This window comes from Schistocerca piceifrons, chromosome 2, assembly GCF_021461385.2.
Source record: "Schistocerca piceifrons isolate TAMUIC-IGC-003096 chromosome 2, iqSchPice1.1, whole genome shotgun sequence".
Lineage (NCBI taxonomy): Eukaryota > Metazoa > Arthropoda > Insecta > Orthoptera > Acrididae > Schistocerca > Schistocerca piceifrons.
This window is the reverse complement of record NC_060139.1, coordinates 493,619,027-493,645,670: the sequence shown is the minus strand read 5'-3', so window position 1 is coordinate 493,645,670 and position 26,644 is coordinate 493,619,027. Positions and strand designations below refer to the sequence as shown.

At 45.9% G+C, this 26,644-nt stretch overlaps 1 protein-coding gene across 1 annotated transcript in view; it reads left to right on the top strand.

Moving 5' to 3' along the window:
* Positions 1-26,644, top strand: part of LOC124775510 (E3 ubiquitin-protein ligase lubel) — a 488,311-nt gene that overhangs the window by 295,829 nt on the left and 165,838 nt on the right. The window contains exons 8-14 of the mRNA XM_047250342.1: positions 2,450-2,620; positions 2,654-2,806; positions 12,011-13,004; positions 13,807-14,330; positions 17,378-17,572; positions 20,722-20,967; positions 25,327-25,506. Coding sequence (XP_047106298.1) covers positions 2,450-2,620; positions 2,654-2,806; positions 12,011-13,004; positions 13,807-14,330; positions 17,378-17,572; positions 20,722-20,967; positions 25,327-25,506 — 2,463 coding nt within the window. The remainder of the gene's footprint in view (positions 1-2,449; positions 2,621-2,653; positions 2,807-12,010; positions 13,005-13,806; positions 14,331-17,377; positions 17,573-20,721; positions 20,968-25,326; positions 25,507-26,644) is intronic.

Genomic DNA, 26,644 nt, shown 5'->3' with positions numbered 1-26,644 from the left:
CTAGGTTTCATTGGGCTTTTTGGTGGATTTATTTATTTTTTTAAAGCGCATGGGCTTTTTTGGATCGGTTAAATTGTGACAATCATGCAGCGCAGTCACAGGGAGCCGAAGACCAACACCAATCAATAAGATCTTTACACTCTTGGCAGTAGCACCTCCAGATGTAAGAAAACAGGTAGCAGCAGAGACTAAAGAGATGACGCAAGGGATAGATCCAGTGCATGCGGTCGCGCGGTTCCAGACTGTAGCGCCTAGAACCGCTCGGCCACCTCGGCCGGCCATAGTTAATACACTGGCGGAGCAAAAAACCACAACACCAAAAATAATAACGTAGAATAATTAAATTTCGGGGATCCGTATGTCTAGGAAACATATTTAAGTGATTAACATTGCAAGATCACAGGTTATTGTCAACGCGAGATCAACCATTGCAAATGAGAAATACAGTTACATTAATAAGCGGTGTAGCCGCCAGAATGTTTAATGCAAGCATGCAAACGTGCATGCATTGTGTTATAGAGATGACGGACGACAGCTTCTGGGATGGAGTTCCACGCCTGTTACACATTGTTGGTCAATACAGGGACGGTTAATGTTATTTGTGGATGACGCTGGAGTTGTGGTCTTTTTATGTCCTATATGAGCTCCATTGGAGACAGATTCGGTGATCGAGCAAGCCAATGTAACATGCCGACACTCTGGAGAGTATGTTGGGTTACAACAGCGGTATGTGGGCGAGCGTTATCCTGTTGGAAAACAACCAGTGGAATGCTGCTCACGAATAGCAGTTTAACAGGTCGAATCACCAGACTGACGTACAAATTTGCAGTTATGGTGCGTGGGATAACCACGAAAGGCCTCCTGCTGTCATACGATATCGCACCATACACCAAAACTCCAGGTGTAGGTTCAGTGTGCCTTGCACGCAAACGGGTTGGTTGCGGGCCCTCAACGGGCCTCCTAACCAACACACGGCCGTCATTGGCATCGTGGCAGAACCAACATTCAAAATACAACAGACTTCCACCCTAGCCTCCCGTGAGCTCTCGCTTGACAGCACAGAAGTCGCAAATGGCTATGGTTTTGGTTGAGTGGAATGCACGCTACAGGGCATCTGGCTCGAATTTGTTCAACAGATCGTTGTACCACTGTGGTGCCAACTACTGCTCATACTGCTGCTGTAGATGCAGTACGGTGCGCCAGAGCCGACCTAACACGATGGCCTTCCCTCTCGGTGGTGCCACGTGGCCGTCCGGAGTCCTGTCTTCCTGCGAGCGAACATTCCTGTGACCACCGCTGCCAGCAGTCATGTACAGTGGCTACATTCCTGCCAAGTCTTCCTGCAGTATCGCTGAAGGAACATCGAGCATTTCCTAGTCCTATTACACGAACTCGTTCAAACTCAGTGAGGTGTTGATAACGGCGGTTTTGTCGCACTGAGGGCATTATTGACTAACATCAAGTCACCACGTCCAATCTCAAATGTACCTAACTCTCATGATTGTTTTTATTTATTTAATCGTATGGTGACTTTATACAGTATACAGTTGATATAAGGAAAATGATTTTATACAATATACATATGATATAAGACAAGATGAAACCTTAAAGTCCGTGTTTTTCAACCAGTTAATTAAGCTGCGTGTGAGAGTGAACAAGTCATCGGGAGTTCTAGGGTATGAATGAAGTGGACAGCATTGGACTAAATGTTCATTGTCTGTTCTCTTTGATTACATTTACTCATTGGTGAACTGATCCAGTGCCATTTGTACTTGAAGTAGCTACAATAACCATGTCCAATCCTTAACCTGTTGAGGCACCACCAAAGCTTCCTCGGTAGGTCAAAACCTTTTGGCTTCTTTGTGGGATCAAGGTGATGGGCTCTTGTTCCCATTGTTTTTGTTGACCATTCATGCTTTCAGCTTTCATTTAGATCAAAACCATCCGCGATGAGTTGTCCTGCACTAACACTTGCTGGTCTTCTTGATGGCAATCGTTGCTGTGGCGGATGACAGAATTTCTGGTGCAGTGGTAGAGAGGGTGATGCAGAGATTTTCTTGGCCTTCCTCAGTAGAGCTTGTTTCTACCTTAAGTGAGGAGGAGGGATTTGACTCAGTACATGTTACAACGTGTATTTAAAGGAAATCTGATTTGCGTCCTCACACTCACAGTAGCTCTACTAGCGCCACTATTCATCGTCAGGCGCGAAATTGGAATAGACATCATCTTTCAGGTGTAGAAACACGCCTACCATCTTTCGTTTGAGTCTCACAACTACTTCTTTCCATCAGTGTATTATGTTGTAGTTTTTGAACTGTGTTAGGTAATACTGTTTCTTGGGCTGGTACAAATAACTAAAGTCGCTGTTGGAACGCAAGGGGAGATGATCGGGCACTAGGAAAGTGGGTCTCAGAGTGCAGAGTATGTAGCTGCTTTGGTTTTTCCTCAGCCACCGAGCCGGGACAGCGGGTACCCGGAGTGGGAGCCGGACCAGCCGTGGGGGCGCAACCGCTCGTCGAGCGTGTCGGGCTCAGAGGCGTCGCCCCGCGGCCTCGGCGCCGCCCACGGCCACGGCCACGGCCACGGCCAGCTGCGCGACGTGTCGGGCTTCGCGACGACCGCCCGCAGCCCGCGGCGCGCCTCCGGGCTGCACTCGCCGCCCGCGCCGCCCACGCCGCCGGACGGCCGCCGCGCCAACGGCTTCTTCGGCCGCAGCCTCGTCTCCAGCTCCTCCGTGTCGGACCTGCAGGGCATGGCCAGCCCGCTGCCGCACCAGCACCCGCCAGCTTTCCACACCATGCACCAGGTGAGGAATCCTCTGCACTTTGCCACTCCATTCCGCTTACTGCAAGAGCCGCACATGATAGGGCATCTTCGGAACCTACTCTTCTAGGTACGAAGAGCAGAGGAACTACTTTTCCTGGTCGTACATCATGTTAGTAGCTAATCCATCATGTCTTCGCCAAGGTTGCAGGCTTCAAAGAAACCAACTAGAGACAGAGCTTTAGACGCCCATTACCTGCTGCATAAACGAGCGAATTATACAATGCCTGACAAAAAAAAAAAAAAGAAAAACCGGAAGCACCCAGAGGACATGGTCGGATGTCAATGTAACAAGTACACAACACTGGCAATAGGTAAAACGGCCACCAGAGGCCATTATTGTTGTTTGTCTTTACTATTGTTAACAGGCCTGGTATGGCATATAAGTGGCTTTAACAGCGTCAGATGCTGAGTGATCACTATGCGGGACACGGAGACACCGCGTATTTGTGTGAGACAGCGTTATCAGCGCCTAACACAGTTTTAAATGGGCCTCACCGTGAGTCTCTATTTCACAGTCTGGTTAAAATGTGCAGTTTCCAAATTTAAACGACATTCGGATCTGACAGTGGCCAATGTTGCAATGCATGGGGATGTGAGGGCAGGCATACTCGCCGTCAAGGTTACGGTCGACCAAGTCTGACAAGAGATAATCGCCGTACTGTCCACCAAGTACAAAATGGTTCAAATGGCTCTGAGCACTATCGGACTTAACATCTGAGGTCATCAGTCTCCTAGACTTAGAATTACTTAAACCTAACTAACCTTAGTACATCACACACATCCATCCCCGAGACAGGATTCGAACCTGCGACCGTAGCAGCAGCGCGGTTCCGGACTGAAGTGCCTAGAACCGTTCGGCCACAGCAGCCGGCGTCCACCAAGTACACTGTAGCCCTTTCCCTTTTGCCCCTGCCACTCGAGAACAAGTAATGGACTCCTTGCAACTTTTTATGTCATCCCGTACCATTCGTCGGACGGGGTATTATATCTCTTAAAAGAAATATATTGTATATGCTATTTATTTAGAGGAAAACACTCTCCTAGTAAATGTGTTTGTCCTTTGATTTTTCGTGATCTGTTACTGATTTTTAGTGAAGTTAGTTTTTACGTTTAGCTTTCAAAAAAATACAAAAGAGATATAATAAGCAAAATAATGAATTTCGTAGGTTGCCAATTATGTATTATATCTGGTTTTATCGAGCGCCAGGCTCCCTACAAATTACTGTAAATGCAATAGCGTAGTAGTACTCAGCTCTGAAATTATTACTAACACAGAAAATAGACAAGTTTTAATAAAATTATTTCACTGGATTACTTCAATTAATCTCACTGAATATTTTTACTTAATTTCTTCTGCTCCGGCTATCAGACATTGTGCTGTGAAAAAATATTTTTGAATGTACCGCGTAATGGCGGCTAATTGTTAACAGTCAGAGATTACTGTTACTCGCTCCGCAGCAGCTGGAAACATGCTAAATAATTTTCATTAAATATTCTTTTCATAAGATAAATGTGGCGTAGGTTCTTGAAATAACACACGGAGATCACTTTATACTAATATATTCGTACTAGGACACAGTTTACACCATTAAATATTTGCAATTACGTTACGACAGAAACAAACTGCTAGCGCAGCACAATAGCTTGCGTACCTTATTCCAGCTAACACCAGAACGAACAGAACAAAACAGACTAGACAGAAGAATGAGCATTGCATTGTATTTTATACTCTTACAAAGATATTTTTACAGTTAAATCAATGATAAATCAATGTTTGCAATTCATTTTGAGTCACATACTGTCAGTTTTATTTATGTTTCACCTTGATAAGGGTGAATATTGCAAAAGGGACACTACAGGGGGATGCCGTTAACAACACAACACAAACGGCTGCGCCTGGAGTCGTCCCGTAACCGGGAAGCAGGGGCTGCTGATAAATGGCATCGCACTGTATTCAGCGCCAGATCGCGGTCACACACTACCCCAGATCACCATCGTCGGTGAATATGGCTGCGACTTGGGTAGGAGTCACGTTTTACCAATGTCTCTTAAAGGTGCAGCGGTGTTATTCCTGCCGTCACAGTGTTGGGAGCATCGGGTACGACTTCAGGTCATGGCAGGTAGTGACTGTGCAGGCGAAGGGTGGGAGGGGGGGGGGGGGGCGAACCTCTGACGACCCAACCCAACGATATGTCATGGATGAAGTCTCCGTGATTCTGAGGTACTCTCGAGACCGACAAGCGCACCAGATCAGTTCCCGATAGCATACCTGTGGAACCAGGTCGCACGTCGTCACAGTACCATCATTACAGGATATCGAGAATAAGTTACAACATTTGTGGGCCACCTTCCCTCAGGAGGGTATACAACGAATGTAAATACATAAAACTGCAACCAGTCACATTTTTGAATAATTATTTATTATTCCATGAACCGGTTTTTGAACCTTTTCAGGTTCATCTTCAGATGGTTTCTGGAAGTTACATCATTATTTCAAGACAAATATTGTGTGCTGCCTTATAACAGTGTGGGCGGCTTTTTTCCGTTAGTGTTCGTCTGTCTGCTTCCATTTTTATGGCCATTTGGTATATCACTTCTCATACTTTTACACAATCTCTATTAGTTTACACTGTGACCTCGAAACTTTGCCAGCATTCAGCATGTGCTATACAGCGGCTTTGTGTCACTCTTACTAACAGAATCAGTGCATGCATCCAGGCCAGAGGGGGTGCAACGGCATACTAATAAGGGGCTTATCACGCCAAGTTCTTTGTAAATTTGCCTAGATTTATACAACTGCGTAGGCTTCCGCGGCCAGAGTCAGTAGATATAAAAGTTTTCTGGGTATGGTACGCGTCATAATGTATAAAACTACTGCTGCTGGAGAAAAAAAAAAAGAAGTTTCGGGCACGGTTGCAGCGGCCTTTCCTCTGGGTCTACTGGTTGTGCCCCCCTTCCGGGTGCTCAACTTTTGTTGTCAGGCAGTATCTATCCAAAATTAAACTAGATGAATATCAAAATATGAAAGTCTCGAGCAAGAAACTGAAGTCAGCAATAATCAAAGCCACTAAGCATTATAGCTCAGCGAATTTTAACGACCGATGCAGATCGACTAACATCAATCACTAGGACTTATAAGAAGATCAAGATCAAAACGTGACCTTCCGAACGATCCGAATAATCACGTGTCTGCGGAGGAATACCCTCAAAGAAAGAAAATTACTGCATGTTAGGAAGACCTGAAGATGTAACATTTGGCAGAGTAAATCATTAATACTACGATTCTAGTAATATAGTCTACAGTTATAGTGGCCAGTTATGCTTTGTTTTTGTTGGATGGCTGATTACAGATTCTGAGTGCTGGAGTGACACTCCAGAAATATCAAGGCATAAATCCTATAGAAAATGGGACATGTACTCAAAGTGACATAATCCTGATATTTAATTTTAAGGAATTAGTTGGTGGGCTCTTAGGACAGATTATTCTATCTATAGCAATTTATTCAATATCGAATAATGATTGTATGCATGCATGCTTTGCTATTTGTACAGTTACAATTGCTTTTATGCAAACTGCGTTAGGTAACGAGGCAGCAGGTTTAGTGAGACCAAGAACAAGGATCGGGATTAATTTAAGGAAAACACTTGGAAGGGGCCCATCTTGACGCGTCATTTATAGTTCCCAAACAATTCAGTCATGAGTCAACTGACAGTTACCAACATTCTTGCGAAATACATACAAATGTTTAATGTTTTAAAATTAAATTCACAATGTACAAGGACATTTGCATTATACAGAAAATTACAAATAGTACTCAAAAATGTCAACTGTGCAACACAATGCAGGCCCGACTACAAACAGTTACCTGATTAAATAAACCTGAGGCGGTACTCTCTTTCCGCAACTAGATCACAGCTGTGAGCTAACACGCAATATAATATAAATTCAACAAACATTTAAAAAATATTAAAATGCACACATCTCCATCGCTTATTCTGCTCTGATGTAGACAAATACAGCCAAGCTGCCGAAAGGCTACCCACATGTAAAATCGAATCAACGGTAGTACTTCACTGATTGTGCACAAACCTGTTTTATATAAATCGCGTTAAGTACTTAAACTACCGCGCCCCTAAAACACAATTAAAAGAGAATGAGAATTAAAGCCTTAATTTTTTAAAGAAATTAGGAAACTCATTGGTCAGTTTGCCCAAATACTTTCATCACACGCCCACAGGAGCCTTACAGTAACAGAATTACTAAGTCAATTATTACCTAATACGGCGATACCCCCGCCATGGTTCGATACCAAACGAATGACAACAAACTACTCAACTTGAGGCTGGAACGGAAGACCCATGCAATCACGTGTGACCTGCTAACACTTAGGCCTCGTGCGTTGACGGTGAAGCAGCCGAAGCAGAAGGAAAACTCGTCCCTGCCCCAGACCAACAGAACAGCAACGCGTCAACCGCTGCCGATACAAGGCTGTCAACATTTACCAAACAACAAACAGTAGCCTAAAACAAGTTTGACAAAAATTAACATACACAGTAATACTTAAACGGGAAATTGAAAATTCACTTATTAAAACCTCAGTACGGAAGCGGCCCGTCTATACACTGCAAGTTAACCTTGTCAAGCCGGCCGCGGTGGTCTCGCGGTTCTAGGCGCGCAGTCCAGAACCGCGCGACTGCTACGGTCGCAGGTTCGAATCCTGCCTCGGGCATGGATGTGTGTGATGTCCTTAGGTTAGTTAGGTTTAAGTAGTTCTAAGTTCTAGGGGACTGATGACCACAGCTGTTAAGTCCCATAGTGCTCAGAGCCATTTGAACCATTTAACCTTGTCAACAATAACAAGAAGTAATGTGCAGGGTTATTTAAAAGAATAATTACATATTAATTCATCAAACAATATTTTTAAAAAATCAAGGTATACCTTTACCAGGGCCTCTTAGGGGTCAATAGACCCTGTAATTGGAATAAAAAATGGTTCAAATGGCTCTGAGCACTATGCGACTTAACTTCTGAGGTCATCAGTCTCCTAGAACTTAGAACTAATTAAACCTAACTAACCTAAGGACATCACACACATCCATGCCCGAGGCAGGATTCGAACCTGCGACCGTAGCGGTCACGCGGTTCCAGACTGAAGCGCCTTTAACCGCACGGCCACACCGGCCGGCGTAATTGGAATAGGCACCATATGAAAGATGGCCGGTACACCTATAACCCGAAGGACTTCTCAACACGGAGTAAGAGAGTGTGCAGATACAAGCACGCACGCACACACACACACACACACACACACACACACACACACACACACACACACGGCTCAGACGTGCGTACCTTTAGGCTGAGCACACACAACTCTAGTTACAGCCCAAATGCCATAACTCGCTGCAGGAACAGCCATCAGGTCTACAACAAACAGAAATCACAATCAGTAGTATCAAATACTCAATAATAAAAAAAACATTCTTTCAAGTACAAGATTGACATGTCAAATAGTAGCTTTGCGCATACAGAAACCTCCCTCCAGACTGGGACACACAGCCCCAAAGTGGTCGCAGAAAGGGATAAGGAAACTGGATTCCTGGCCAGCTCACAACGGGAATAATTAACAGTGTTTAAGTACAGGACTTACTAAACTGTCTTCATAGATAATTTAAAACAAATGCCAAGGAGGCCAATAGCTTCAGGACGCCCAGTAGGCATCGGATAATACTGCGCTGCTACTCGTAGAGCGCAAACAAGTTGTTCAATACATCTTGGCGTATTTAGCACACCACAATTGACTGATGCAAGTCGTAACGAGGTTCCACGCGACGAGAGCCGCTCCTTGCAGTGACCAAGATGCCGAGCACTCAGGCACACCCGCCCAGCTACGTGTCCGACACACCACTCCCCACACACAGCCCAGAGGAAACACCTGACCCAAAAAGATGATACGACGCGGGCGACAGTGGACGGAGCGCGCGCACAAATGGCGCGAGCAGGATGACGCGCGCACCCTCACGGAAGCCTCCGTGGTTCATTTAGTTTATTGACAACAATAAATACATGATTTATCTGTGAGTTTAGCATGTCTGTATCTTTATCAGTTATGATTCTAGGAAGAAATTACGTTAACACATTACAAGCGTCACATCATGTCTTATATAAATGGCTTGTACGCCAATTGCTCTTCCCAGAGCATTCTGTATATCTACACTCCTGGAAATTGAAATAAGAACACCGTGAATTCATTGTCCCAGGAAGGGGAAACTTTATTGACACATTCCTGGGGTCAGATACATCACATGATCACACTGACAGAACCACAGGCACATAGACACAGGCAACAGAGCATGCACAATGTCGGCACTAGTACAGTGTATATCCACCTTTCGCAGCAATGCAGGCTGCTATTCTCCCATGGAGACGATCGCAGAGATGCTGGATGTAGTCCTGTGGAACGGCTTGCCATGCCATTTCCACCTGGCGCCTCAGTTGGACCAGCGTTCGTGCTGGACGTGCAGACCGCGTGAGACGACGCTTCATCCAGTCCCAAACATGCTCAATGGGGGACAGATCCGGAGATCTTGCTGGCCAGGGTAGTTGACTTACGCCTTCTGGAGCACGTTGGGTGGCACGGGATAAATGCGGACGTGCATTGTCCTGTTGGAACAGCAAGTTCCCTTGCCGGTCTAGGAATGGTAGAACGATGGGTTCGATGACGGTTTGGGTGTACCGTGCACTATTCAGTGTCCCCTCGACGATCACCAGTGGTGTACGGCCAGTGTAGGAGATCGCTCCCCACACCATGATGCCGGGTGTTGGCCCTGTGTGCCTCGGTCGTATGCAGTCCTGATTGTGGCGCTCACCTGCACGGCGCCAAACACGCATACGACCATCATTGGCACCAAGGCAGAAGCGACTCTCATCGCTGAAGACGACACGTCTCCATTCGTCCCTCCATTCACGCCTGTCGCGACACCACTGGAGGCGGGCTGCACGATGTTGGGGCGTGAGCGGAAGACGGCCTAACGGTGTGCGGGACCGTAGCCCAGCTTCATGGAGACGGTTGCGAATGGTCCTCGCCGATACCCCAGGAGCAACAGTGTCCCTAATTTGCTGGGAAGTGGCGGTGCGGTCCCCTACGGCACTGCGTAGGATCTTACGGTCTTGGCGTGCATCCGTGCGTCGCTGCGGTCCGGTCCCAGGTCGACGGGCACGTGCACCTTCCGCCGACCACTGGCGACAACATCGATGTACTGTGGAGACCTCACGCCCCACGTGTTGAGCAATTCGGCGGTACGTCCACCCGGCCTCCCGCATGCCCACTATACGCCCTCACTCAAAGTCCGTCAACTGCACATACGGTTCACGTCCACGCTGTCGCGGCATGCTACCAGTGTTAAAGACTGCGACGGAGCTCCGTATGCCACGGCAAACTGGCTGACACTGACGGCGGCGGTGCACAAATGCTGCGCAGCTAGCGCCATTCGACGGCCAACACCGCGGTTCCTGGTGTGTCCGCTGTGCCGTGCGTGTGATCATTGCTTGTACAGCCCTCTCGCAGTGTCCGGAGCAAGTATGGTGGGTCTGACACACCGGTGTCAATGTGTTCTTTTTTCCATTTCCAGGAGTGTAGAATGGTGAGAATCTACACTGACAAAAATGGTGTTACACCACGAACCCCTTGACCAACGCTACCATACTAATACTCTGCTATTTCCACGCCTTTGGGACATGTTGATGAAAATTTCATCCTCTATGAAGTTACTTTCAGTACTTTTAGTACAGATGAGCGCCATCCTTAGAGATGAATAACGCCGTGAGTCCATGAAGTCACTGGAACTATTTATACGGAAAGAGAAACAGAGCATTCCCGGAGGAGAACCACGTGCTCCTTATTGCCATTTTTTGTACTCTGAGAACGCGCGAATCACTGTCAAGTCACGCACAGCGTCGTAACGCGCAAACAATTCCGCAAAGATGGTCCTTCGTTGTTCTTTATGGTCTTCTTTTAGGAAACTAGCGGGCACACACCTTTGAGTACCCCCAACTGGTCGACGAGTGTGTCAGCTTTCCCGACAGACACATCCAGCTGAGCAGCGAGGTGTTGAGTGTGAGCCGTCGATCACCTCAAATGAGAGTGTCTGCACTTTCCAACACCACAGGAGTCACGGCTGTATGCGACCTTGTTGCGACGACGACAGACGCCTCGCCCAATGACTCCCTGTACTTTTGTTCACTGTCAGGTCTCCGTACACATTCTGTAAGAGCCCGTGAAAATCTGCGAAGCTGTGGTTCAGCGCCAAAAGAAAGTCGATGACAGCTCTCTGCTTGGAACGCATCTCCGTTGCAGACGCCATTTTGAAGGGTACGTGTTGCGTTGCGACCTATCGGAACTTCATTACCACTATAGGGGCTGAAGCGGGAATATTCCAAGTTGTCCCACATCAAATTCCGTATTTTTTCAACCGAAACTGTCCCAGAAAAAATGTGACGTGTGGTATAGTCAATGCCCACACCGTGGCGCCTGCAGCTGCGTGGCCGCGGTCTTTACGTCATACAGCCAACGGCCGGCACGCCCCGCTTATGCGCAGCTCTGCACAGCTGTACAGCGCAGGCGCGGGCCTCGCACACTGAGTGCCTCCGCACTGTCAGGGCAACCTCGGCCAGCGTCCTCCCGAGAGATAGTTGGTGAGGCCGCGCCGCCAATCACAACAGGACGCGACAAGCGGACTCGTTTACGGCGGGCATATTCCTCCGCCACTCGCCCTATACAGCCGTATACGCCGCCACTTCTGGGAGTCTCGTGTTTGGCTACCTACGTGCTGCGTCGACGTCGCACCCCGGAACGACGCTACACTACGACTGTTTACCATACCGGACTTGGACTCTGCAGCCTAGTCGCTGCTCTTGATCAAGCACCAAGTTGTGTTAGTATTGTGGAACTGTTGGCAATAACAGAATTTGGAACTCACGCCAATCGTTATTTGTTGTTTCTCCAATTACGGATACAACATGACGTGTTACGTATTAAACGGCCCTCGTAGATTTTGATGCTGATAAATATCGAGCAGGGGCTTCGTGTCGTGACACTTTCCATCTGCGTGCTAAAGAATGATGGCGGTAGAGTTGGTGGAGCGGCAACAAACTGGTGGACGTCTTTAAATGGTCGTGTTGCAGGCACAGTCGATGGCGCAGCTCAACTGCCCGAGCTGCCACGGGCACGGCGTGATGTGGATGCCGCCGCCGCAGCAGCACATGATGCCGCCGCCGGGGCCCTGGATGGACCCGTCCGTAGGAGGCTTCCAGCACGGGCGCACGGCCAGCAACCAGAGCCTGCACCAGGCCTTCGACAGCGGCGGGGGCGGCGGCGGGTTCGCGCCTTGGGGCGGCACGTGGCACCCCGGGCCGTACCCCGCGTCCGCGCTGCAGATGCAGCTGCAGCCGCCGCCGCCGCCCTCGCCCGCGCTCAGCGCCCGCCGGCGGCCCGCGTCGCCCGCCGCCAGCCAGAAGTCGCGCCGCTCGCTGGCCGGCAGCCTGCCGCGCTCCCAGCAGCGGGCCAGGCAGCGCCGCCCCCCGCCCTCACCCTCCTCCTCCGGCAGCCTCACCGACAGCGACGAGGAGGAGGAGGGGCACCGCCACCGCGACAGCCACGACCGCGGCCGCCCGCCCCCGAGAGCCGAGGACGCCGCGGACGGCAGCGCGGAAGAGCGTGAGGACGACGAGGGGGACGGCGAGTGCCCGCGCGGCTCCGGGTCGCCGTCGCCGTCGCCGCCCCCCGCCCCCAAGCCGGTGGTGCCGCGCCACGAGTGGGCGTGCGAGCACTGCACGTTCGTGAACCGCGCGGGGACGCGCGTCTGCGCCGTCTGCTGCCGCACGCCGTCCGACATGTCGCACACGCCTCCGCCGCCCCCGCAGCGGCGGGCGCCCGCTACGGACCGCGCGCGCACCCGGGCCGCCCCCGTCTCCTCCAAGCGGCACCTGCGGCCCAGCGACCGCTCCGACAGCGACGACACCGCCGCCGTCGCCGCCAAATTCGGCAAACACCTGCGCATCTCTTCCTCGTCTTCTTCGCCGCAGACCGGGAAGCGAGCGACCGCTGCCGAGTCGCGAGACACGCGCAGGGCCTCGCAGGTCGAGACCGGCAAGGAGAAAGACCGCGACAAGAAGAAAGGTATGACCACAAGGAAAATATCTTTCTGGCCCGGAACGAAGTTCTACCGGTAGCGCGGGAGGGCGCAGAGGAACGCGCCACCTTCTGCGCGCTCCACCTGTCCTATCCACAGTTCATTTTTATCTCTAATTCATCTTGTTATTTTTCGGAAATCAGATAGTGGACACGATAATGAAAGACTCGTTTGCAGATCCACCAGTGCTCGATATCCCTGCCGTAGATCCAAAACAGCTCGCAAATCCAAAGCTTCATCCTAGATCTTTTTTTTTTTTTTTTTACAATTTTGCATTCTAGTTTTTTTTAGCACTCATGGAAGTCGTAGCTTTACCTGATAATACCCTTTTTTTCCTCATTGTAAAGCATCAAAAGTAGCGTGCATCACTGCACGGCCTCAAGTCTGACGATTTGACACACTATCGGCGACTTGTCAGAGTCGCCCCAGTTTTATTCACGTAGATCCTTAGCTGGGGACATCTGCAACCAGGGGGAAAACGTCGGTGCGCAGACTCGAAACGAGTTACACCGACCACTTATCTGCGATCCACATTCGGCGGTGAGTCCGAGATTGAAGCCTTCTCTCTCTCTCTCAACCGCACGCTTCCATTATTATGTCCACTACATTGTGACACTAAAAAAAAAAAAAAAATGTTTTGACACTGTTTGTAAAACTAAACGAGTTACGGACATTAATGAAAAATATATAATCCAGAATTAAAATGAAGTGGTTTTCTTGTGTTGTGTTCATGCTCCCCCCTTTACCCTGTACACTAAGAGAGCTAATTGAGTTAAAAACATTTTGTAGGAAAAGAGAGGCTATCAGAAGAAGTGCCGAAGACGTCGGAAACGTCGCATAAACAATCTCGCCAGGGAGAACAGAGTGACAGTGTGTCTGAAACTAAATCTTTCCCGTCTTCCTTTTCTGACACGCAGACTGCTACCACCTCAGCAGCGACTTCCACTAACCGCAAAAAAGTGACGACGGGCACCAACACCTCTTCCGACATCGTCGACCATTCCTCGCTGTCCGTGTCGACGTCTTCAGTCTCTCCCCTCCCCCCTGCACTTTCTAGCGACGCCGAAGTTTCTCCCAGGCCCGACGAGCAAGCAGCAGACGTGGAAATGGCGGAAGCGCCTCCGCAGAAGCCTTCCAAGGTGTCAACAGCAGTGGGCACCTCTCCCCCGAGGGCAGTGCCACCTGCGGCGCCAACCCCAACTTCCTCCGTGCAGACGGCGACTGCGCCAGCCCCGGAGGTCTCCGCTTCCAAGTCTGGCAAAATGGTGACGTCGACGGGAACTTCTCCTCCTCCACAGAGCATCTCCACTCAGGTGAGGACGTGGCCGGTCCTCCAGCGTTCCTGCTGACCCTCCCATAGTGTAGACGCTCACCTCACTGTTCCTCGGAATCGAGCTTCTTCCCCTAGTCTGAAACACGTCCTCGTCTTCCGTACACGCCGGTAGAATTAGTCCAGCTAAAGGCAACATCTTGGAACAAACAAAATGACGGAACTCCCCACATTACCGTCAGAGGTCGAAGGCTATCAAAAACTATCCCGCTCATTGCTGTCTGAAGCACACTAGGAAATTACTGTAGGAACTTGTTTTATCTTCTGTAAGTAGCCGTACGCTTAGTGTCTGCATTGCACAACTTGAATCCATGTACCCTTAGAGCACAAGTCAAAAAAATTTAGTAAGGACTGTCAACTTTAAAAGTACGCGAAAAGTTATGGAGATAACTTACAGAAACTGTTGTGAAGTACCCGACAGTGTACTGCTTGATCATATAATGAAGGTTTTCACGGCCAGTGTTTACATTCCCGGTTATTTTCTTTATATGGTCACTAGGCCGAAGTCCAAGACATATTTGCGTGCCTAATGTTTCATCTTTTAATGCTGGAGATATCATCAGAGGCTACAGGCATTTCGGTTTGCTGAACTTTTTATGTGTGATAATTATAATTCCTTGTATATAGCCTCTGATGATGTCTGCAGCATTATCAGACGAAACATTAGGCACAGAAACACGGCTCAGACCCCGGCCTAACGCACACAAAACAAAAACCAGCAAGTACGGACGTATGGTGAACTGTTTCTTTTCGATGCAGGAAAGTGTGATAGACTCATTATGGATTTTGTGAAGTTCCTCAAGCAGTTCAGAAAAATATCTGGATATTTTCTGTGTTCTAGGCACATAACATTAAAACATCAGAAACTCATAAAAAAAAACAGAACCGAGTTTACTCGATCAGCAGACAGCTTCACCTACAGCGTAAGTTGGAGCCATTCAAAGTCTCGACGATAGCGGGATGATTAGATTAGGACTGGAGAAGAATGGGGTAGAAATTGGCTGCGTCCTTTTAAGAAAATCGTACTGGAATTCGTCTTAAGTGATTCCGGAAAACCAAGGAAAACCTAAATTTGTGAGGCCGGACGAGAATTTCAACCTCATTTCTCCCGAAAGCGATCCCACTGTCTTAACCACTGCTCGTTTTAAAACACAACGAATGAACTAGACTTCTGAACTGCAGATGAAGAACAAACTATGATAAACACGCCAAGTTTATGGTGAGTAATGACATTTCGTAATTCGTTCATTTGTTTATCATGTGTTTAGGCTTCACAACAACTTGACGCTATGATGGGTATCTAATAAGACAGCCGCGCGGAGTGGCCACGTGGTTTGAGGCGTCATGTCACGGGCTGCGCGGCCCCTCGCACTGGAGGTTCGAGTCCTCCCTCAGGTATGGGTGTGTGTTGCTCTTAGGATAGGTTAGTTTAAGTTAATTTAAGCAGTGTGTAAGTCTAGGGACCGATGACCTAAGCAATTTGGTCCTGTAGGGATTCACACACATTTCTAGCATGACAAACAAAATCATTTTTAAAGCTGAAAATCGCATTCATATTCGATAGAGCGGTCCCAAATAGTGATATATTCGTTTTATCGATATGTATTAATAGGACAATAAAACCCCAGGAGTAACCAGTATTCTAGCAACGACTAAGTAGCTGTCAGTGAGGGCCAAGGCAGTGCTGCCGCTAATGGAGTACTGGTTATTCTTGGTGTTTTATTGTCTTATTAATACATATCGATAAAACGAATATATCACTATTTGGGACCGCTCTACCGAGTAAGAATGCGAAATCCAGCTTTAAAAATGATTTTGTTTGTAGTCGGAAACAAACCGACGTTTTACCTGACACTGGGCGATGCTTGAGAGACGTGCAATTGTTTGGGCTGACTCCAGCTACACATTGCAAAAACTAAATTGCAAATATCTGCCAAAACAGTAGAGAGAATGCGCCTGACGATTCTTAGTAGAGACACCAGGTATGTGGAAGTGCTTGAAAACATTGACACTGGAGCCACCGGAAATAAAATAAATAATTGAAAATAAACTTTCGAGGCCTAGTCTCATTCGTGACGTTGAAGACTTTCCCGGTTTATACTTATTCAACTGTGATATTGATTCAATATCTAGATTGGTACCTAGAAGACGAGCAACAGACTACTTGTATTGAGGCCCTATGAGATGACGGTACAGTTAACACTTTTAGCAGGAAACTGACGATTGATGAGATGGTTTCTGCCACAGAGAAAATAGTGGTGCAACAAATCAAACCGAGCGAATTGGTGTTGTGGTTACGGATTGGACACGCACTCGGAAGAAGTGAGGTCCAAATCCCCGTCCGGCTATCTAGGTTTAGGTTGTCCGCGATTTGCCTTAATCGATTAATACTAATGAGCGGGTGGTTTCCTTTCAAAAGGATGCGGCCGATGTCTTTCAGCGTCCTTATCCAATCTGAGCTTTCGCTTGTGACTCTACCCTTGGCGGGACGTCACACCCTAAACCTTCTTCCTTTTGCATCCAATCGCAATGAATGGTTCGCTAAGAAGTTAGATGTAGTCTGGTTTAAAATGAAATTCTAACGAACTCTCCACTATCTCAACAAATTTCTGTTTTAAAGCGTTTTAGCGCCATATTAAATCATCATATATCTATTGAGATTACGTTTGATCTTACCGTTTCTCACATTACACACATCCCAGCTTCACAGGAAATGGTGTTTGTACCTAATTAATATGTGCACACTATAGATTTAGTTTCATACTTTTTAGATTAGGTCCTGCAGAAATCTGTAACCCTGGAGCCGAGCGTAATACATTCCCTCATCGTGGCTCCAAAATACCGGATGCTTCTTCCCGTAGCGTAGCCTGTTAGTACACTTCCAACACGCTTTGCATTAGGTTTCTCCTTCTGTCTGTGCTTCTCCTTAACTTTCTGTCTTTGCAATAATATCGATACTTGCTGTGAATACGCGGAGTTGATGAGGAAGAGTCTCAAGTACAGATGGTATACTCTCTCTTGGCTTGACAGACGTACGATGTAGGTCAGAGTGTGGCCGTAACAGAGGGCAAACAGCTGACAGTTAAGAGCGATATCCTGTCTCCACGGAAGCTGAGGCGAGCCGCCTCTCTGCACATGGCCACGCAGACCGCCGAAGGTCTTGACCCGTGGATCAGCAACCTCCAGAGGTCTGTGAGCCGGCACTCAGTAACCAGTGACACGCAGGTATGCTCGCTAACAACTACTCTTTACTGTATGCTGCTGCTCACTAACATCGACGCTTCAGCTAAGGGAACCTCCATATATTTTATCACGACGGAGTATACAGTGCTACAAGGTGTGCATTAATTGTGTAAGAATAATTTTTGATTTACTGTGGAGAAAATAAAAGGACCGATAGCAGTGTTCAGTGTACTTGTGCTGTGATTCTATAATATAGTTAATCTTTATTTGTGTTAATATGTATATCTCTCAACTTGCATAACTTAGTAATAGTGTTAGCGGCATCTGCATGTTATTATATATGTTCATCTTCAGAGTCAAGTTCCTAAATCGCACATTGGTTACCGTAATACGCGAGGAAAAAATAAGAATTTCTAAGTTTTTATGAGAGTAAAATCCTGCACTTCTTTTTATTAAAGTAGCGTGTAAAGGAAATATTTGTCTTCCTAAATTATGTGTATAAATTTTAATTATTGTATGTCTTACTCCTGAACTCCACATATTTGTGACTTTTTTTATCCCATTTATATCACGATAATATCGTTACATTGCTATTCAAATATCTACTCTGCAGCTAATGGGGCGTTCAAAATACGAAATTACAGGAAACAACAGGGAGATATTACGAAAACTGAGCGAAACGTCAAATTCTCATAGCGTAATTACGACATTGAGGGGTTTGCTACGTTGTGGAAGAGACTTAATTTCTTGAGAAATCATATTTTCGTACTCTGAAACTAGATTCACTGATTGCACTAAAAAAGAAAAATATAAACCCAGTCTAACAGTATTTGTAGAACATGAGCTGAAATTTTTCGCAGATAGTCTGCAAAGTAAATTCCCTTCGATTTTATCCGTAATGGATATGAGGTCTTGATCATAAAAATCAGTGTTAAAATGTACTGAACCAGAAATTTATAGCGCAAAAAACACCAGAATTTATTCCTTTAGAAGGTCAAGTCTTCATCTTCGGAAGTTACTGTTCGAGAAACCCCTAAGAGCGATTAATATAAAACAGAAGCAACAGCAATAAAAATGATAAAATAATGTGGCGAAGACACGGCTGCAAGGGAAGTAGCCACATTTTATAATTTTTATTGCTCATGTTTATGTTTTATATTGGTAGCTCTTAGATGTTTGTTGATCAGTATCTGAGGATGAAAGCTTGACCTTGGAAACGTGTAAATTCTAGTGTTTTTTGCGCTGTAAGTAGGTGGTTGGACCGACATTTTATTGCTGTCCTTCGTCATGGATATCTCTCTGTGTAAATAGACATGTAGAAATATTTTCTTCTCAGTGCCGTTTACGGAAGTCTTATTAGTCAGGTGCTCTGCTTTTTGAAGAATGAAGAAGAAAATTACTAAACTATTGTTTTTACTAAAGAAATTTTGAAATTCCAGTGTTATGTAATAAGGGTGTGTACAACTATGATGCTTTGGCAAGCTTTCTTAAATTCATTTTTTTATTTGCATAATATCCTTCCATTCACTTGACTGTAACTATTGGACTTAGGAGACAGCTAAATCCTATCACGACATTTTAAGAAACGCTAGTTTAACTGTGAAACATTCTTAGCAAAGGTATTTCTGAATCATAACCGCCTTCGCTGCTGATTTTAGTAAGACAGCATTTAGTAGTGTGAGGACACTTGACCACGAAGTAAGCAATTATAATCTTAGCGAAGGAACATTGCATCAGCAAACTTTGAGCATTAAGGGCACGAGGGATGGAAAAGTACAGTTTTAGAATACTAGACGTTGCTCTGAAATCAAGGAAGGAATTGTAAACATCTTCGCAGTCTCACGGACTAACAGTGTGTGACGCTGGTGATATGTCCGTCGGACTGGGAAGTACAGCCTGGCTCCGCTCTTGGTGCTCTTCGAAAGAAGAAAATTAAGTGCCAGCAGTTTCGCCCTCCCCCTTCTTACAGTCCTAAGAATAATACAAGTACAAAAATTACTCTCAACAAGTGCCCGTGATTGTCTGGGAGGTAGAGCACTAGGCTCCGACTACGGAGGTCCTGGGTTCATTGCTGGAAAGAGAGGGGGATTTTTCCCCATTACAGTCCCTCGAGGATGGCCACAGTTCCATTCAGCCTGTTATCAAACGAATGCAAAGTATCTTTTCGTAGGAAATATCGCCAATGTGTGCGCATTCAGTTATGTCCCACAATTGTAGCTTCCTGATAGCCTTTCATTCTTTACATATTCTTAGTTAAAGTCTTAGATATTAAATAAACGAGCATGTCGCCATGGTTGTGTTGCTGATTTATTACCAGCCGAATAATGAATTGTGCCCGATTAGGAACCAACTTGAGTGTCATTTACTGCACTCACAGCTAATAATGTAGTATTTTCCAGGCGCAGCTCAGTTGTTTTGCTTGAGCAAATTTAGATCCAACTTCTTTCAGCGCAGGGTTATTTCGTGTGTACAGTAATGGTCAATGAATAGAGACATTTGCAACAGTCATCGAACCGTCGGCTAACTGAAGTCATTCTCTACTTCTCCCTACCCTGATAAAATATCATCACGTTCGAAGACCCCACTGCAGCTAGACGCTCGGATAACTTCTGTTATACATTTCAGTTTTCTTGAGAGTACAGACTTTCTAAGGGGACTTTCAATGGTGAAACCTTCCCGGTTAACATTTAGACTTTTGTACTGTTTCCTACCTACCATCTTTCGGTCCGTAATCTTTTCAGAAACTGGACGACCACAGGCAGGAAATTCAACGAGATTTTGCATCAAGACAACATATTACTGGGCTGGTAACCCGAGAAGACTCCATTACTATGCCCATTCAGTGCCTGATTAATTTTTAACGTCTTCGTCTAGCATCACATTTTAAATATTTTATGTTTCACATGCAAATCAATCTTAAAGAGGGTGTGTTTTCTCTCTTTCATTGTGCCCTCTAGTGTCAAGTTATTTTTTACACCTCTCTGCACCTTTCTTGTCACCACGACCAGTTTCTCCTTTTGTTGTAAGCCTTCCACAGACGTCTTTATTCCCTATTGTCTCGTAAGTTTACATTTTATTCTCCAGCCCTGGCACCACATTCAAATTTCTTCTGTTTCCAGATTTAAGTTGTTCTTAATACCAGTGTCGTAGTGCAGCAACGAGCGCTTTGGTGGGTGCCACCTGTTCCACAGAGCCTGCCTCCAGGGGTGTCCCGGGAGTCGTCTCCCCCGCTGCGCTATAGCGGCCGCTATATGGACGATGACTTGCCACTGTACCCGGAGTACGGGGGTTCGGCGTTTTACCGGCCGCAGCTGCCTCCGATGGCCTCGACGCACCGCAGCCAGTTCGACTTGCACCGCGCTAGCCAGCAGTGGGACATGAGGAGGCGGTCGTACGCGGAGCCTCCTCTGGGACTAGGGGCCAGCACGCTACTGAGGGTGGGGCCTGCTTGCAGTGTGCTTGCTTCACAGCACACAGTCCCTTTCTTTCGCAGGATGCATTAACGTGACAGTCTCCAGTTCACGGGCGCTATTCACGAGTATCAAATGCCTGCGTGTGTGTGTTTGCCAGTGTGTGGGTTCGTTTGCCTCTGAACTGCCTGACGGAGAGTCTACAGTCCCTAAACATCCCAAAGCATGATCCTTAGTAGCATCAGAGTCATAAACACAGTAGTTTACCGTATGTGAGATTTTACTGTAGAGTTCCGTTGCGCCTAAAGGAAAATTACCCCAACTCGAACTGCTCAAAAGGAGTAAAAACGAGTTTAAAATACGGAGCTGAGCCTATCCTATCATCCATTCAGGTTATTTAACTGCAAAACTCTGCATTCGCGTGCAATCGATGTTTGATAATGAACCAAGGCACTTCAGAAGTACAAGCCGCCAAAGAAACAACACGGTGTAGCAGGAAATTATGATCAGTGAATTCGCAAAAGTCATAATTAGGGCATTACTTGACGAAACATATATTTAACACAGTTAATACTCAAGAGGCGCCAAAGAAACAATACGGTGTAGCAGAAAATTATGACCAGCGAATTCGCCAAAGTCATAATTAGGGCATTATTTGACAAAAGATATATTTAACACAGTTAATACTCAAGAGGCGTATTTCCCAAAAAAGAACTTGCTGTGTCATCGGGCTGGGGCCTCCCGTCGGGTAGACCGGTCGCCTGGTGCAAGTCTTTTGAGTTGACACCACTTCGGCAACTTGCGCGTCGATGGGGATGAGATGATGATGATGATGATGATGATGAAAACGACACAACACCCAGTCCCTGAGCGGAGAAAAATCTCCGACTCAGTCGGGAATCGAACCTAGGCCCCTTGGCATGATAGTCCGTCACACTGACCATTCACCTATCTCTTTTTTATTATTTTTCTTTTTTTTCTTTTTTTTATGGAATACTGTTCAAATAAAAAAAGCAAAAGATTGAAACAAAATTTGACATTCAACGTGTAATTTTGATTTATAGAGGCTTCTAATTCTTTTTAATCAATTCCTTGCAGAATTTTCATGATTAATTATAAATTAAAACAGGCGTTTGAAAAAAAGGAAACAAAAGCAGCATAGACAGGTCTCGAACCAGGATTACCGGGGCGGAAGTCTCGCTCGCTTGCCACTTTTTTTGTTGTTTTATTTATTTATTTATTTATTTACTTTCAATAAAGATCACTCTGTTAAAAGGAACATGTAGATCATTTCATGGTATAGTATGTGCATTACATATTGAGTGGTGAGAGAAGCGTGAAGTTCATTATCAGCCGTCAAACGTGCACACCGGCTGCACCCGGCACATCCCAGCTATCGGGGCGGACTCTGGTCACACTACTGTGACCTCAAAAGCCTGAATAACCACCTTTTGCAGCGCTGACCACTGCGAGACATGCAGAAAGAGATTCACTGAGCTTCTGGAAGGTACCGTCACGCATACGGAGCCACGCCGACTCCAGTGCTGTGGCCGGCTGCGCAAGGTGTCTCCGGTGAGGACTGATGGCGCGAACCGCCCGATCGAGGTGGTCCCACAGATTCTCGATTGGTTTTAAGTCCGGGGAGTTTGGTGGCCAGGGGAGTACGGAAAACTCAGCTTGCTGCCCTGTGAACCTCGCAGGTACACTGCGAGCTATGTGACACGTTACATTGTCGCGCTGATAGATGCCGCCGTGCCGAGGAAAAACAAAATGCATGTACTGGTGGATATGGTCCTCAAGGATAGGTGTATACTTGTGTTGATCCCTTCTGCCTTCCAGTGTGACGATATCACCCAGGGATTTCCTCGAAAATATACCACTGAACATGATGTTCCCTCCTGGTTGCAGGGCGTTTGCTTTCAGATGTTTTACGGTCGCAGTTTCGAATCCTGCCTTGGGCATGGATGTGTGTGATGTCCTTAGGTTAGTTAGGTTTAAGTAGTTCTAAGTTCTAGGGGACTGACGACCACAGATGTTAAGTCCCATAGTGCTCAGAGCCATTTGAACCATTTGAACCCTTCAGATGTTTCACGCCGTGCATGGCAATGGCCATCTGTCCTATAGAGCATGTAACGTGATATGTCCACTTGCCGTATTGGCGTGCAAATTCCAGCCTTCGTTGCCTATGAACAGCAGTCAGCATGGGTACGTGCCTGCTGCAGAGGCCCATACGTAGCAAGCTTAGCTGAACGGACGTTGAGGAGACACTTTCGGTGCCTCCTTGCTAATCTGAGCAGTCAGTTACTCAACAGTTACACGACATATCTCCGCAGCCACCGCTCACCTCTGTGGTGCACCACAGTTGCCTCAGAGCTAGTTTTGGAGTGCGCCATTTTGTCGTGCATGGTATATCTTAACCAAGCCGGCACGCGAACAGTTTGCAAACTTAGCCATTTCGGAAATGCTTCCACCTGGGCCCGAAAGCCAATGATCATGCCCTTTTGGATGTCAGTTAAATATCCGTTACACGGTACCGCTTCTTCGCTGACTCCTGTTTAATTGACATCGACGCATCGAATAAACACAAATGCACAGTTTTAGACAAAATGTCACTGATGGTTGCTAGAAAATACACTTCTCCGTATTAAAAATAAGTTTTATTCGGTTTCAGCTGTTCGATTTTGGGTACTTACCTTATTAGTGTCGCTTGAATTGGAAGTAGGTATTAAACTTTACTCATGAAGGTGGTGGTGCATTTTGTTCTTTCTACTGTATTTTCACATTATATTCATAAAAATTGAAAAGTCTTAGTCTAAATTAGGGTAGCTTCTGTGTCGGAGTCACATTCACTAAAATTGTCCTTGGCGTATTACTGCGTAATTATGCAACAGAAAGTAATACCCAGAATTTTTGGTAGTAACAGGGAACATTCGACGATCCCTAACAACTGTAACATGAAAGATTGCTGCGAAAACTTGCTGGATTAAGTGCCAACAATTTCTGGCCAATGGACCAAGTACTGTGATCGCGAGGTGGCCCTCATTAGGAGAAACAGATTCCAGGTGTTGTAGTAAATGCAAAAGCGGTGCTATGTCACGACTTCCAGACGGTTTTTCCTTGTTAACGAATAAAAATTACAATCAAACAATATCGGAAATTGAACACCCAAAAGAATTTTACTGAATTGATTTAAGTTAAAACTTGTAAAGAGCTACTGAGATTCATAGAACACAGAGTAAAATGGGACAAAACCTATTTACAAATTTTATTTTTGTTTTTCGGGTATATGTAGTTACAGAGCTAATAGTCGGTCTGAATAGTCCCTGGGGTAGCAAAAAGTAGTGGTTTGTTAAGTAGTCAGAGAACTATTCTCATCGACTATTGGCTCTGTAGTTTCATTCAATACAGAAATACTAGTAAACAAGCAAAGTCCCAGAGTTCATTCTTATTTTGAATCTAGTTTTTCCAGTTTTTGCAATGTGCATATGTTTTGGAAAGCATGCTTAACAAGAAAAAAATTTTTTGGTATATAAAACACGTATTTTGCAAAAGTTTTACGACTTAGCATGTCGTGTGCCGTGTATTTCGAAGTGTGCTGTTTTTGCGTGTGATTGAGTGTATTTTCGTATTTTTTTTCTTTCCGCTTAACTGTGAAGGAAAATAGATTTTACACGTTTTATATGGCGTTTTCCATACAACTGCTATGTTGAGAATGACTTATGTACATTTTGCATTCACGCTAGAGTTCCTTTCAGTCGCTTCTTAGTAGCCTATATGATAAGACATGTGGTGTATGATTTAATTTTTTTACAGCGTCACATCTCTAGCTACAAACATGAACTGGTAAAATCCGTACCTACAGAAACTTGGAGCTACTAGAAAGAAATTAGCGTCGCTTATGAATAGTTCTTCCGTAAGCCATTATACGCTGGCACACAACTATGAACATATATTTGCTTCTGCAAGTATCACATGCTTTTTGCTATGTATCAATGATGTAAACTATTTTCCTCTCACAGGATTCTTCTGCTTGCTTCTTCTCTGTTGCCGTGCTGTGTCAAGTGCGAATTATTCAATGTGCAGTGTGCTGTGGAAATAAAAGTGTAATGCAGGAAACGATTGAAAATTGTGTTGCCTTTCCCAGAGGTGTGGTTTTCAGTGATTTGCTTTGTATATTGTTTCCAATGCTGTTTCTTTTGAAAACTCTTGTGTAGCACAGGAGTAAAAATAGTACCAAAACTCTTCTGATAAGAGAAATGAATGAGACAACATTAGAATTCGTTGGCACCAGATATGCCGCTGGTATCAAGTCATTGATGTAATCGCAGATGGTATCACGAGCAGTGGAAGGGTGAGACCAGAATGTTGGCATTTTTTCTCTTGCAGCAGGCAGATTTCGCGGATCAGCGAAATGGATTGCACGGAGGCAGAGCGCTGTCACAACCGCCGGAGAAGCCACTGGGCGCTGGCTACGCAGACAAGATCACAGGCCTCACAGAACTCGTCCAGAAGCAGCGCACTGAAGCCATGAAGAATGAAGGCCTCGAGCTCGTCAAATTACTCAGGGTGAGTCTCTTAATGCACGACATGTACCTCGTCCAGCTGTGTTCAATGTTATATCTCAATTTCAGTCTCACAACCGAAACCACATCAAACAACTAGTGTATTTCAATCTTAATGATAGTTAGCTTATCGCGAAGATCCTATTCTTTTTCACAAGCTGCGACATTGTCGCGAAAAATCAGTGACCCGTATATACAATAAGTTTCCTTTAATTTACGTCTATGGTCACAAACGTTTTGTTAACTGATTACCGGTTTCGGTCTATAACGACCATCATCAGATCTGTCTTATATAAACAAAGTCCTAACGGACTGCAGCCATAGTGGCATCGTCAAATGTTAAATGCAGAATCAGCACCAGTATCGTCAAATATATGCAAATAACATCATATGCACGAGTCATGTTGTCAGTAGCACTACTGTTCAAAGCAAGTTGCCAAGCTGCCAGCTTGGACGGCCCATTGTAAAATTTAACCAACTGTCTACTGTTTCATCCTATTTCAAACATACGCTATCGACGGCCACTGTCACCCACATGTGAAATAATCAAGAAAAGAACACAGTCTAAATGAAAATAACAGTTCTGCACAAACCTGACAGAATAAACACTGAACGAAGAAGCCTAATTTTCTTTGCTGGAAGGAAAATATATCTTCAAATCCAGAGTCAAACTTACAGCTCCAAATAGTCGATTATTACGACTACGTGACGGAAAAATTTAACAAATCAAAATGATTAATATGTTTCCATGTTTGGCGTTCTTTCCTTGCTTTGTTAGTTGTGATCGTCTGGAAAGGTGTCCTTAAATCATTACTCATAGTTATGCTCGAATTAGCACGACCCAAAAAACATTGTTCGAAAATAGGCGGAGCCTTATACATGATGTTTAACATTTCTTTTTACTCGTCTAATTCGCACCGCACTCCAAGATGCACAAATCAAGTTCAAATGGCTCCAAGCACTATGGGAGTTAATATTTGAGGTCATCAGTCTCCTAGACTTAGAGCTACTTAAACCTAACTAACCTAAGAACATCACACACATCCAAGCCCGAGGCAGGATTCGAACGTGCGACCGCAGCAGCAGCGCTGTTCCGGACTGAAGGGCCTAGTGCCGTTCGGCCACAGCGGCCGGACCAAATC